Source organism: Bacillus rossius, chromosome 8 (genome assembly GCF_032445375.1).
Source record: "Bacillus rossius redtenbacheri isolate Brsri chromosome 8, Brsri_v3, whole genome shotgun sequence".
Classification (NCBI taxonomy): Eukaryota; Metazoa; Arthropoda; class Insecta; order Phasmatodea; family Bacillidae; genus Bacillus; species Bacillus rossius.
In genome coordinates this window covers 51878956-51892938 of record NC_086336.1, presented here as the reverse complement: position 1 = coordinate 51892938, position 13983 = coordinate 51878956, and the positions used below count along the sequence as shown (strand labels likewise).

The 13983-nt window shown below is 37.0% G+C and overlaps 1 protein-coding gene across 1 annotated transcript in view; it reads left to right on the top strand.

The window, feature by feature from the left end:
- The window catches only part of LOC134535373 (dynein axonemal heavy chain 7-like), a 145720-nt gene that overhangs the window by 73291 nt on the left and 58446 nt on the right, over positions 1–13983 (top strand). Inside the window, exons 29-35 of the mRNA XM_063374446.1 lie at positions 1028–1249; positions 2075–2272; positions 3373–3493; positions 5050–5228; positions 8621–8769; positions 10279–10426; positions 13624–13833. Of these exons, the coding sequence (XP_063230516.1) occupies positions 1028–1249; positions 2075–2272; positions 3373–3493; positions 5050–5228; positions 8621–8769; positions 10279–10426; positions 13624–13833 (1227 nt within the window). The remainder of the gene's footprint in view (positions 1–1027; positions 1250–2074; positions 2273–3372; positions 3494–5049; positions 5229–8620; positions 8770–10278; positions 10427–13623; positions 13834–13983) is intronic.

The following is a 13983-nucleotide window of genomic DNA, read 5'->3' as shown; positions in this document are numbered from 1 at the left end:
ACATCAACCTAGATGTCTGTCCACACATTAATCACACTTTCGCAGGTCTACTTTTCACTCTCGCCAATAGAGCTTTTCTTGACAGTGGCTCTTTCTTCCGCACACCTCAGTCTCAGCACACTGCGTCACACTACTCACTCTTCCACCGCAAACGCAACACCGCACAGGATGCTTCCATCCCTGATGTTCTGACCTTGGCACACACAACCGGTCCCTGTCGTCCGCTATCTCTCTAGAAGGGGTCACTAATCACCCTCTTCACTTCACTGCTCTCACCAGTCTCTAACTCGCTCACCGGTGTCGCCACCAGTCTCTGTCAGTCTCTCGCCGGAGGTAGGTGTCGTCTTTTATACCTGCAGATTTTCTGCCTGGATAGGTCTCGTAGTCCACGGAAGTGTTGCGTTGTCACTTAACATTTAACACTGGAAGCTGCGAGAACAATGGCTTTCTAGTTACACCACTTCTGACACCTCGCAGAATGTATGAGGCGAGGCAGTAAGGCATAGTGCTTGGGGAAACTATGATATTTGAGCAGTAACAATAATATTATATGGTAAAGAAATTGGGATAAGTTATAATAGAAGTCTTTTGAGTGCTTTCAAGAATCTGTACTGGGTGTTTCATGCCTATCAATTAATCTCAAACCCAAGTTGTAGCCATGCTTTAGTCATTCTTATAAAAATACTGTTTAGTAACGAAATACAGAATCCGAACTTTTCATCCACCCTCAGTGTAACCTTAATTGCTTTTCATAAACAGACCCCATATCATTAACAGTTTTCAAATCATATGGTTTCTTCCTGCACCCCTATTAAATATTAAATAAATAATGGTGATGTAGTGAATATTTTGGTACTTTGGGGGCTGGATATTTGCTTTTCCTACAGCCGTATTATCACAAATGTGTAAATTTGAAGAAGGGGTGTGCGAAGACCATTTTTAAAAATCAAAGTCGAAGTTCTGCACATTGTATGTGTGCCCAGGTGGGCGGGCCTGTAGTGGCATTTTATTTCCTCCTCTTGTGCAGGGCTGTTTCTTCTTCTCATGCATCTGGTCCATTGGGGGTTCCTTGGACTCATCAGGCCGCGAGAAATTCAACGTCCTGTTTCGTGCTCTTTTGAAGAAGGAGTTCGACCCCATAGTGAAGAGAAACTTCCAGTTGCCTTTTGATGTCACTCCACCACTCAAATCCTACATATGCTCCATCCCTGAGGGTTCCAGCGTCTACGAATACCGCTTCACCAAAAAGGTTTGCTTACGTCATACTAACAGTAACTCAGTGTATGTACCATTGTTATGTAATTTCACAATCAAAATTTACGGTATATTTAAATTAATTTTACTTTATAGCACAGTTGGTAGAAGTGTCAGCATTTGTTTGATGGGTTTAAGATTTAAGATCTAAGGTGAGAAATGGCTGTGTGTAGTTTTTTTTTAATGTTATAAATGTCATAGTACATCTGCTGGTAAACCTCTCCGTAGTTAACGTACCAGTATACAAGCAGGGGTGCTAATAAGTGCATTCAAAAATTTAAAACTCGTGAGTATTCATACTTATGGAAATGCATCTTGTTAAGATTATATATTTAGTATGACAGTGTAATGCATAATGTAGGTAATAAGTTTTATCTTATATTTTTTTTGGGTAGCAATTACTGTTTGGTAATATTTATGTCATATGAGACAAATATTATTAAATGAACTATAGCTTTTGAATTGCTATGTGGAAATCGACTTGACAGAAAATAAATATTTAACTTATAAATAGGTAGTTGGTTTATCAATAAAGGAAAAGTGGGACAGTCTAGTGACAAGATTATATGTTTGTTTTTTTGGTTATTTTGTTTTTAAAACAGGAAGTTTGTTTTTATTACTTCTATTTATTTATAAATTTAGAAAATTTTTCCAACAAATATGACACTAAAATGTTTTGTTATAATTATTTCATCAAAATAATGTAATAATGTAATTTTTATGATTAATTAATTTTTGCAATCAGCTAATAACCCACAGCTGGACTAGAGACGCGTGTTGTCAGCGGCAACTGCACCTGGGATTGTTGGTGCCACTCCAGGGCCGGGGCCAGTGGAGGCCGTGGACGGACGAGGTGGCCGCCGCCCCCCCGATACCGCGGGACGTGCCGGTGAACCAGATAACCGTGCCGACGGTGGAGACGGTGCGCAACACCGAGCTCCTCCGCTTGCTGATCACGCACCACAAGCCGGTCCTGGTCACCGGCCCCACGGGCACCGGCAAGTCGACCTACATCACGGTCAGTTCCCGCAGTTCAGGTGGTCCGCATTCTGGGGAAGTTAGGGAACAGTCACGTCAATTCCCCCAGTGGCAGTAAATCAACAAGAAAAATTGAATGATCCAGTCTGCCATCACCTACATTGTAAAAAAAATATATATATATATATATTATTTATTTCTTCAGATGGTCTATTAGTGTATAGTTGTACATACAATAAAAATGGTGTATATGAATTTTAATTTTTTATATATAATTCTAGGCCAGATATAGGACTGGTGGAGGCTGTATTTTTGTGATTTCTTTCAGAAAATTGCGTAATGGGTAAATATGTGTAAGTTCTCATGGGAAGTCAGGGTAAAGTCAGGGAAATTTTATTGCAGATTTATTTGACATCCTGTGTTTTGAACTTAATTTAGGAACTGTTTTTATATATTGCTGTGTCTTTTAGGCGCCATGTATTTGGTTAGAATGTTTGTATTTGTGTTGAAAAGTCAATTTGAACTTCCCGAACTGCAAGCTTCGGTAGCGCCACCTGTACTTTAGAAAATCTCGTGCTTCTAGCTACCATAGGGCTACATGCGTTTGTGAGCATGTACATTAGGTTCACACCTCAAATTTGCATCAATACTCCCCCAGGCAGGTAATCCCGTTAGGGCATAATCCTATGCGTTTGTGAGCAGTGCTGACGAACCAAGAGTCAGTCATTGTTATTGCAACATCGCAGTAAGTCATTCTGTCAAGAATATAGTCAATACAGTTATCAGCCAAAACATCATACATTGAAATATTACCAAAATGTCAGCCTTTGATTCACGTGTTAAAAATGCACTCAAAAATCATAAATAAGTCACATTTTTTTTTCAAGAAAATTACATAAGTCAAATCAATAGGAACTATTCAGACATTATCAAAAATAGTTGAATAACAAATGCTTATTTGCCTAATATTGTCAGTTTCATCTTTAAGTAGTGTGTGCATATAAAATTATGTTTTAATTTTTCTCCTTTGCTATAGTTTTTTTGCCATGATACATGATTTTTACCATGTTGATCTTGTGTCAGTTAGTTTTTTGAAATATTGTTGTTGCGAACTCCAGATACGCTGTAATATTTTTCCAGGCGGTGTTGGAGAAGTTGGACAAAGAACTCTTCACTCCTCTTTCTGTCAGTTTCTCTGCTCGGACTTCTGCTGGACGGACACAGAGCATCATTATGGGCAAACTAGACAGGAGGCGCAAGGGTAAGCACAACTGCATTAAAGGTACTACAGTCAAGCTTGTGCACTTGGCAGTAGTAGATTATGCTTCACTGTTCCCAGTACGATTACGTGAAAGAATGCCAGACAAGCTGAAAGTGCACCTGAATTTCGACAACCTCGGGCTTCCCGCAGACTTGGGAAAATGTGGAAAACAGAGGAAACTCAGGGAATTGAAAAGTTGTTTTCGAAACCTGGAAAACAAAAGGGAAATCAACAAAATGTTAATAACCAAACTCAATTAGTAATTTTTTTCCTAATATCTGCTAGTCTTTCAATAACATCTTAAAACTAGTCTTCATTTTAGTCACTAATACATGAGTTGCTTAAAAGCCATCTGTTATCACTGTTATTTAAATATAATAATGAAACAACCAGTGATTCAACTTTGTATTTAATTACTTGAAGCACAATCAAATGTCAATATTCATTCACCTGGTTACACTCAATAAAGTATCGTTTCAAAGTTTGATCATATATAGTGTTCTACTGTTCTTAGATTACATACTGGCAGCATTGGTTGTACAGCACAAACTTTGTATTAAGAATAGATTTTATGGTCAATTTGACATGTTATGTGTGGGTGAAACATGCTTCTATAAGTATTTTTAGTATAATATATTTATGTTGTCTCACAAAATTGATTACTGTGACAGGGAAAAAAAAACATTTGGTTGTTCAGGTAAAACTCAAGGAAATTGTTTAGAATAAATGTGTGGGAACCTTGTATATTTCACATTAAACTGTACTAATCATTAGTGATGACTTAATTTCGGTTCTGGAATCGGTCAGTTCCATTGATTCCACTACAATCGTAGGATTCAGAATACAAGACTTTTGGAATCGACAGTGACCGATTATATCAAGGTTTTTGGTAGCTGGCAAAATGCATTTTCTACACAATGTATGAAAATATAAAGAAATTAGATGTTTATTTCTAGTTTTTAACATAGTAAATTTATTTTGGATCATTTTTTAGTTAAGTTTGAAAATAAAATTTTTAGCTCTAACCATAAATTCATTTTTTTTTTTTTACAATAAATACATTGATGCAATAATGTAAGATTTTTAACGTTTGTAAGTTTAACATGATTTCCAGAGCTACATCTTAAGAGACATCTTTGATTGTTGGCACATGTTTCTTCTAACTATGCAAGGTCAAACGGCCAAATTTGAGCTGGAAAATTCAGGATATCGGTAGCTGAGAGTAACGAACATGCTTTTTAAAAATTATGTAAGCTGTATATAATTTTAATCTGTGCACATAAAATGAAACATATTGCAATTACTTACATTATTGAAATCATAAACATAATTTTTTTTTCCTGAGTATATTATTCTTTTGAACGTCGTAAAAAAAATATATGTTAAGGAATTGGAATCTGATTGGAAGAATCGAATATTTAATTTAAGGATCGGAAATGGGTTCGGAATCATCGTGTTTTAGGGATGGACCGGACACCACTAGCCGTGCTTTAAGTTGGAGAGTTCAGAGGAGTTTAGAGAAGCCCCGCAGGTACCTAGCACCGCTCCCTGCGCAGGCGTCTACGGCCCGCCGCTCGGCAAGCGGTGCGTGGTGTTCGTGGACGACGTGAGCGCTCCGCTGCCGGAGGAGGGGGGCGGAGCCCGGCCCGCCGTGGAGCTGCTGCGGCAGCTGCTGGACCACTGGCGGTGGTACGGCCTCCGCGACACCGCCCCCGTCAGGATCATCGACGTGCAGGTGCGTCCAGCGCTGGGGCCCCTCGCTGCTCGTCATGTGCCGTGAACATCTCTTCAAACGCTTCAGCCCATTGGCTCTTTCGTTGACACTGAAGAGGTACCTGGAAAAGGAACACAATAACTAGAGCTGGGCCGATCACCTATTTTGCCGATCATGCCGATGCCGATCATCTGCTGCCGATCTTGCCGATCTTCTGAGCCGATTAGAGCCTTTCAAGTACCTCTGATTACACGTTGCTTTTGACGGATCACTATAAACGGTGAAATATTCCCAGACAAAACTACTTTTCATTGACATGATTACTTATAAATCACCACACACACACGCACAAACAATTAACTGCGTTTAAATGTAATAAGGTCAAACCAAATCTTCACCTAATCACAACTCCGTCATTCTGTGATCCGTGTGTGCCGGTAGACGTCAGCGATGATAATTTTATTGCCCTTCCTTTCTTTCCCCCCAGTGCCGCCAACAAACTTTCAATGATTCCCGATTGTAAGTTAATTTGTGAATACGAAATAGTACCACTAAATGGGGAACAAAAAACTCTTTTTTCAACCAGGTCTTTATACAAAAGAAAAATAAGCTCTATTTCCCGCTAAACAGGATAAGAATATTAATTTCGCTAAACAAAACCTTAATTATGCCATATTTAGTGAGAAAAAACTAAATAGTTGAATTCCCGAGGAGGTAGTTGTTTACTAACCACGAGACTACTAGCGCCATTAATCCGTACGAATTCCGTCGCGCAACGCGCGTTACTCTAATCTCTGGCGTCACATAACCAACCTAAACAACAGTCGCCATTCGCCATTGCGGTAATATTAACCGTAAATGGTAAGCAAATACATAGTTTTCGGTTCGTAAATGATAAGAAATAACTTTGCAAATAGTATAATGGAAAATTATTTTACCGAAAGTACCGTAAATGTACGTGGAAATTGATACTTAGGTATGTAACTGTTCAATGTTTATAAAACTTAACGCTATTTGTTTACTTTATTGGTATATTTGTTTTGTGTGTGGTTAGTTTTAAATTATTAAATCCTATTATTTTTCGATGAATAATTAAATTTTCTTCCCGAAAAGTACCGTAAACAAAAATGAAAAGTTGTTGGGTATAGGTAATTATTCAATGTTATAAGTTTGCAGTAGGAGACCAATGATCGGCTCAAATAATTGGCTACGTTTTGCCAATCATTATGATCGGCAAAATTTACAAAATCGGCCGATTATTACGATCGGGGATCGGCATCGGCCCAGCTCTAATAATAACAAAACAGAACAAACACAGAATTGATACAATAACTAGGAAAAAAAAATTAAAACCCAGTTTTCAGCAACCATATTTGGGCAGTTAGGTAACAGATAAAAAAAAACATATAACAGTATACAAGCAATTACATAATATACAATAATTTTCCTTCAACAGTGAACATCAATAAAGTATTTAGTATCGGTGTTGACCGATATTTCCAATTTCCTGGATTTCTGATGCAGTTGTTTCCAACCGATACTTAATATAATATATACACATTAAGAAGTACAATTAGTTTCATCCAGTCAGGTGTCACCCATCCTTTATATTTACATACATGTTTATAGTTCGCTTGGCATTTTTTACTCCAATTTGTTTTGTAATTTAAGGCTAAGGCTATGCTCTGATGTTGTGTTTGTTAATTAGTCAAAGTTATATTTGAATTAACTATGCCCAAATTTTATGCTGTGGAATTTTTTTTCTGTCATATTCCAAAAATCCTTTTAATGAAGAATTTTATTAAGGTACCGATTTATTTTGTACAAATATTGACTTTCTGGAAAATTTCATTGGGATTATTTACAAAAAGTATTTAATCAGTTTAGTTCTGTTAAATGCATCAGTAATTTGATACTGGCTATAGTTGGCGACGTGTGACTTTCACCCCACAAGCCATTCAAACCCGATCACAGCTACATGAAGGTTGTCTCGCCCTTCCAACAGAAAGATTCTTGAATGCTCTAGAAAGTTTGGTGGCTGATGTATTGTATCATTAACAAACATTCTGGAAAAAAAAAGATATTTTGGAGTACACATTTACTTTGATAGCTTTGTCATCATTAATATTTAACTATGACTCGAGCTTCATTTTACAAGTCAAAATAGTCCAAACTACTTGATTCATTCCCACTGTAAATGTTTAAGTAACATTTATATTGCTTTCACCTTTCTAATTATATGTTGTTTTTCTTCGCAAATTCTCTTAATTGTTTACATTAATTTTAAATATTCACTTTGATTATAACAAAAAAAATTATAACTTATAGAAAATACAAAAATTTTTCACCATTAAAACCCAAAATTATGGGAATATCTATTGTAGTAACTTTCTTGTTTGTTTCTTGAAAAGAATTCTTAGAGATGCCTTTCTAGCTCAATATATCTATCTCCATAGCACATCTAACATCCTACACCTGATTTAGGTACATATTTCAGCTGTTTTTTCCCAATCATTAGGTATACCAATGATGAATACCTACAAATATTTCTAACAATGTTGGACACGCTGAAGGGAGGATCCACTAAGATTTTGTTCCAGATCACCTTAGTGGAAGCCCAGCAACACATGTCATACAGTTTTAGCTACAGTTAATGTCTAAACCTTGAATGTTTGAAATGCGTCGTGTTAAGAATATGGAAATTGGTGCAGTATTTGTTATTTTTAGTATGCACTTGGCTTTGTACTAAAATAACATTTATAGCTTGAGTTATTTTTTCACTAGTGAAAGTAACATTGATTGTGGCCTAGTGATACGTGTCCTCGTCTTTTGCTTGACTACCTATATGAAATACCTGTATAAAATAAATTTAAATTTAATGTAATTGCTGTACTAAGAGAGGCTGCCTAGGAAAATGATGCAGTTGAAGTACGTAGTAAGAATCACCAAGGAAGACCAAAGAAGAGGTGGGAAGTGCAGATAGTAGAAGGATTATAGGAGAGGAGAAGACTGGAATAGATTGGAGGATGAGGAGTGGTGGAGTGACAGAGGAAGATTGAGGCATTTTACTTTTCCGACCCGGTCACAGGCTGGAAGCAGTTGATGATGATGATTATGATGATGACTCTGTTAATTGCATCAAAGAAGTAGTAACCGAGAACCGACTTTATTTATCACCAAATGAAATATTACCTTAGCTACAATTAAAAAATTAAGTAATGAAACTCCTTTTGTTAGCACACTGCTTAATTAACTGTTTGTTTATCAGCTGCTGATACCGTTAATTTGTTTTCAAAACACTTTGTAATTTTTTTTTTAAACGTTGTACCAAAAATGTTTAGAGTACTGTGAATACACTGCATGGATATGAGTGCTTGAGGAAGTACACTGTTGCGATTGTCACTTTGATGTAGCTGGTGTGTGCAAAAGGCGTGGCTTCTGGAGGTGGCAGCACTTTCACAAGATTTCTTAGACACTTCAACTCTCTCTGCATCAACGAGTTCAGCGATGAAATACTGTCTGGCATATTCAGCAAAATTATGCTATGGCATCTAGATACGAGGTAATGTAAAAAAAAAATTACACCACAAAGTGCAGAATGTTTGTTTTTTGTCATATCTTGCATGTGTCAAGCAATTCTTAGTTCACACGTAAATTGATTACATTCATTTTAGCTTAAAGCTTTGTGTATTTTTGATTAAAATGTTGAGAATTTTTTTTTAAAAATTCTGAACTTCTTACAACATTCTGGAATAACTCTTACCTCCACTTTTGTGTTTTTATTTTCCTCAAATAGGGCTAACCTAGTTTTAGTGTTTTAGTGGGAATTTAGGACCTAGTAGAAATTTCGTATGCTAAATTACACTTGGGCCTACCTTAGTTTTCAGCACATAAGATGATACTTGTAATGATCTTTAATGACCTTGGTTTCGATCAATCCATGACAAGTAGCATGCATCAAGGATTTCACATATGTGAAACACACATAAACTAATGGTTACTATAAATTGCATGGTCAGAGGATCCCACTACAGTTTTTAAAGTTATTATTTATTACTGAGTAAGCCACAAATATGAACAGTTATAATGTTAGATTTGTGATTATAAATTTTCGAAATCAAACTTCTTTGGGTGCGATGAAAAACAAATTTTAAGGTTGAATTTTAATGCAATGTTTTGGTGAAACGTGAAATGTTTCTGATGCAAAAAGGACAGAGGATTGGTATTAGGCAAAAGAGATATAGAGATCACTATGCTATATACTTTGTTGGGCTCAATTTCATTCTCCTCTTTGTGCAATTACTCATTCCCGCCAGAAAAAAAAAATAGAATCGAGAGAGATGGATGAACGAATGAATAAGCCAGAGTGTGTGTGTCATGTGATTTTTTCAGAAAAAGATATAGGTATCCTATACATACAATCAGCTGTGAATGTCTTGAATTTTATATTTGCTACCAGCATGCTCATGTTTTTCCTTGTTCAACCAGCCGCATAGATAGCACTTTTGAGACTGTTCCCTACATTTTCCGCATAGATAGCGCTACATTTTATGAATTTTATGTTTCGTTCAGAGATTTGGCGTGTTCCAAATGGCAGGATTGTTTGAAGAAACAGTAACAGCACAGTTTTTTTTATTATGGTTTATTTCAACAATGAGTAATATTTGTTGTTAATTAATCATTCTTAATTGATGAACAATTATTGAGCTCATGAGCAGTTATTTTGAAATGTGTAATAATTTTGCTAATTCATGTTTATTAATTTTTTTTTTAATCAAATGTCTAATAAGTACAAAAAAAAGGTTAGGATTCTTAAATACTTGAAATAAAGAAAGAGAAAAAAACCCTGCACTGTGATATTTTTAGAAATTTGTCTACTTTTTCTCTCTGCCGTTTTGCCCCTTACGATATGCTTACGAGCCGAAGTTTGAATTGCCAAAGAAGTTTCACTTCTATCACGTGTACCAAGTCACACGTGCTCTATTTTTTTTTATATCTATTCCGGTAGCATCCTGAAAACAGCCAACTCTCAGTTTTGTACTACTGTTAATTTTGTTGTCGCACGTGGCAGAGGCTTCAGCAAGGAATTCGATCCTTGCATCAAAGAGCTGGTGTCGGCGTCGCTGGACATCCACAGGAAGTGCTTGTCCCACCTCGTGGCCACCCCCGCCAAGTGCCACTACTTGTTCAGCCTGAGAGACATCTCTCGCGTCGTGCAGGTGAGGCCCTGCGGGAACACTGCTTGTCTGCTGTCTGTACTTGCCCGGCCGGTTGGCCCGGTGGTGAGGACGCCGTCAAAGGTTGTTTTTTTACACCTATCAAATCCTCAAATACTACGAAGTCCTTAGTATTCGAAGTATTCAATATTCGAAAAAAAAAAAAAAATTGGTTGTCTGTAAAGTCGGTTTACGGACGATAGTTTAACGTGACGTCATAACAAAACATTGATGAAATGATTGCATACTTTTGTGAATAAAATTGATCTTTTTTTATTGAACTACATATCACTATTTTGTATGGATACAAAGAAGGAGTGAAATGAAATCTACAATTTAATTGATAAATTTACTTTTATTTGCACTCATTAATTAAAATATGTTTATTGCTTTAACGAAGAGATTATTTTAACTATAACTTTTATACATGTTTGCTATTTAACTTCTTCCAATCTGTGTTATTCTGTTAAGGATAGGACGATAATAGGAAAAGTAGGAGACCAATGGGAGTGTTTCAAGTTTAATGTGCCTCGAAAAAGTCAAATTGATGGTTGTTCCAATCGAGTGGAAGAGAGATAGATGAGGCGCAAGCGTACAAGGAGCGTAATGGGACACATCGTAATGGGACAATGTGCGTTACGGGACACTTTCGTGCATGCAGCCGGCGTTCATCAATTTATTAGACGTTGTCACGTCAAAAAAAGATCTAAAGAAAAATACTAGAGGAAATATAGTAAATTGAAATTTTCAGCACTGATAACCTTTGCAGGTTATTAGGTCAATTTTTTTTCCATACCTATCCTGATTTCATTCCCCAAAAAACTGTACTTTTAAGATGTAATTATGTATATAAATAAAATTACGATATGTATTGATTCTGGAAACTTAGTTCACGAATAGAACATTTATAGGGTTAAATGTTTCAATACCATAGTTACTGTTTTTCTTTTCTTTTATTATTTTAGTTCGGACCCATAAGACGTAGATTTGGAATCGAGGCGTATGTTCAAAGCACTCTTTGGGATTTGAGTTGGAGATTTGGATTCGACCCATTACAACTTTTGTTTTATTTATGTTTTATCTTGATGTGACATCCCACCAATGATTGTGTTCTCACCTGTACACTCAGGCCTCATTCTTGCACAAAAATGTGCATACCTTGTAATAACACATGGCTGTCGATGGGAGCAGATGGTTCAAGGGGGAGTTTTAGGGCTTGAGTTTCGAAATTTTTTTTTTTAATGCATGAGTTTACTCTGATAGTAATACGAAATGAGAAGTTTATTGCTAATAGGTAGTTTATTCAATACATGCAGTTCACTATTACAGTTATGGCTATGGTAACATTAACGGTATTAAATTATTTTTGAATCGTGGGGTTTGAAAAAATTTTACATTAAGGAATGAGGGGAGGGGTGAAGGAGGTCCCCCTCACCCCCTTCGACAAAATTATTTGTCTCCAGGCCCTTACGTTTTTTCGACAACACTGCGTTTAGGCATCAGATGCAGCATAACGGCTAAGTTCATGATACTTTAAACGCACTTCTGAGATATTTTAATGAAACAGATTATACTGACTTTTTAACATATTTACTAAAAACCAAAACAGGCTAGTTATTATGTTCAACCACACAGTGAAATGTTAATTTATTTTTACCCAAAATAAACTTGCATAGGGTCGCACTGCATGTTTTTTAAACAAAAAATCAGCGGGTGAATACGGTACTGTTCATTTTATTGTGTAGGTACTATAAATCGGCAAGTTAAATTCCCAGGTCCTCAAATACCATAAAAACTGTTTAACCTAAACAAAAACAGATTTGAAAAAGATTATTAGACGAAGGGAAATTCAGAAATTCAACTACTACTAGCACCAGCATGTTTTGACAAGGATTAACACATAAATATGCTTTAATATTTAGGAAATAAAAAATTATGTGTGGAATGTGTCTTCAATACGTACATTTCTATGTTTTGTGCCCACCTATTATTTAATTCCTGACTTTTGAGATTTAGATTTGAATTGGAGGCATTTTTTTAAAGAATCAAACTCGATATTTGGATTTGAGAAAAACGGAATTTCACCCGTCGCTGTCGTTGAAGTTTTTTGGCTCGCTTTCATGCTGGGCCTCATAGAATGGAAGTTCTACTTACTCGCTACGTAGTCATGACTAAAGGTGTAAAAGTAACAAAAAAAAAGTGTACCCGTATGTATTATTTACTATAACAATTAGTACTCGTTACTATCGTATCGTTACGTTAATCGTTACTTCTGATACCGCATAACATGCTATGTTATGTTGCAGCAACGAATTGAGTCGTATCGCGTACGCGTGCAGTATGACATCGTGTAAATAATAACAAATAGAATATAAACAATTAACAATATTTGATAATTAACAGTTTTTGTTAACCAAGAAACAATTAAATATCATTAGTGCAGCTTTATTATATTATCTCTTTTAAGATAAGAACAAAAAAAAACGTGAAAATACGCGATAATAAAAAACATACGGTACATATTTCTAATTTGTAAAAAAATCATTTCTTACGTTGTTTCTGTTCCAATCTCAAACTTTGTCTGCACACACAATACCTTTAATAAACAGTAAAAAAACTCGGACGACGAATTTCCAAATTAATACTTTACTTAATAAACAAAAACATCATTCTTTGTAATGTTAATTCATCGAATATGCGCACGCATGCGTAAAACATATGAAAAAATTGGTTGTCTGTAAAGTCGGCTTACGGACGATATTTTAACGTGACAACGTCATAACAAAACATTGATGTAATGATTGCAACTTTTATGAATATTACTTTAACGAAGAGATTATTTTAAGTATAACGTATATACATGTTTGCTATTTAACTTTTAATGTGCCTCGAAAAAGTCAAATCGATGGTTGTTCCAATCGAGTGTAAAAGAGGTAGATACGGTGCAAGCGTACAATGAGCGTAACGTGACAATGTGCGTAACGGGACAATGTGCATAACGGGACACTTTTTCGTGCGTGCAGCTGGCATTCATCGATTTATTAGACGTTGTCACGTCAAAATGCGAGTAACGAAATGCAGCCGCGTGTAACGTTTCGTCACTCGTTACCAGATGGCGCACCCGTTACTTGGTACCGAATACATACGGTTTGCAGCAGCTCTAGTCGTGACTCGCGAGCGCGCGGTGTGGATGCCCGCAGGGGGTCCTGCTGTCCGTGCCCGAGGCCATGGAGGACCTGCAGTCCATGAAGCGGCTGTGGGCGCACGAGGTGCTCAGGGTGTACCTGGACCGCCTGGCGGACGCCGACGACCGGCAGTGGCTGGTCGAGGTGCTGCGCGACGTCTGCGGCACGAGGCTGCACGAGCAAGCGCCCGACCTGTTCTCCAGGATCGCCTCCGGCTCCCGGCAGGTCAGACGTGGGGCGTCCCGCCCGCGTTCGTCAAGGGCCCCGCCTACCAGGGCACACACACGCGGTGCGCAGAGCTTCAGGAAAAACGACGCGGTTTCAAAACTACTCGAGATATACGAGTGGGGTCTGCTTACGAAAAGCATTCAAGAG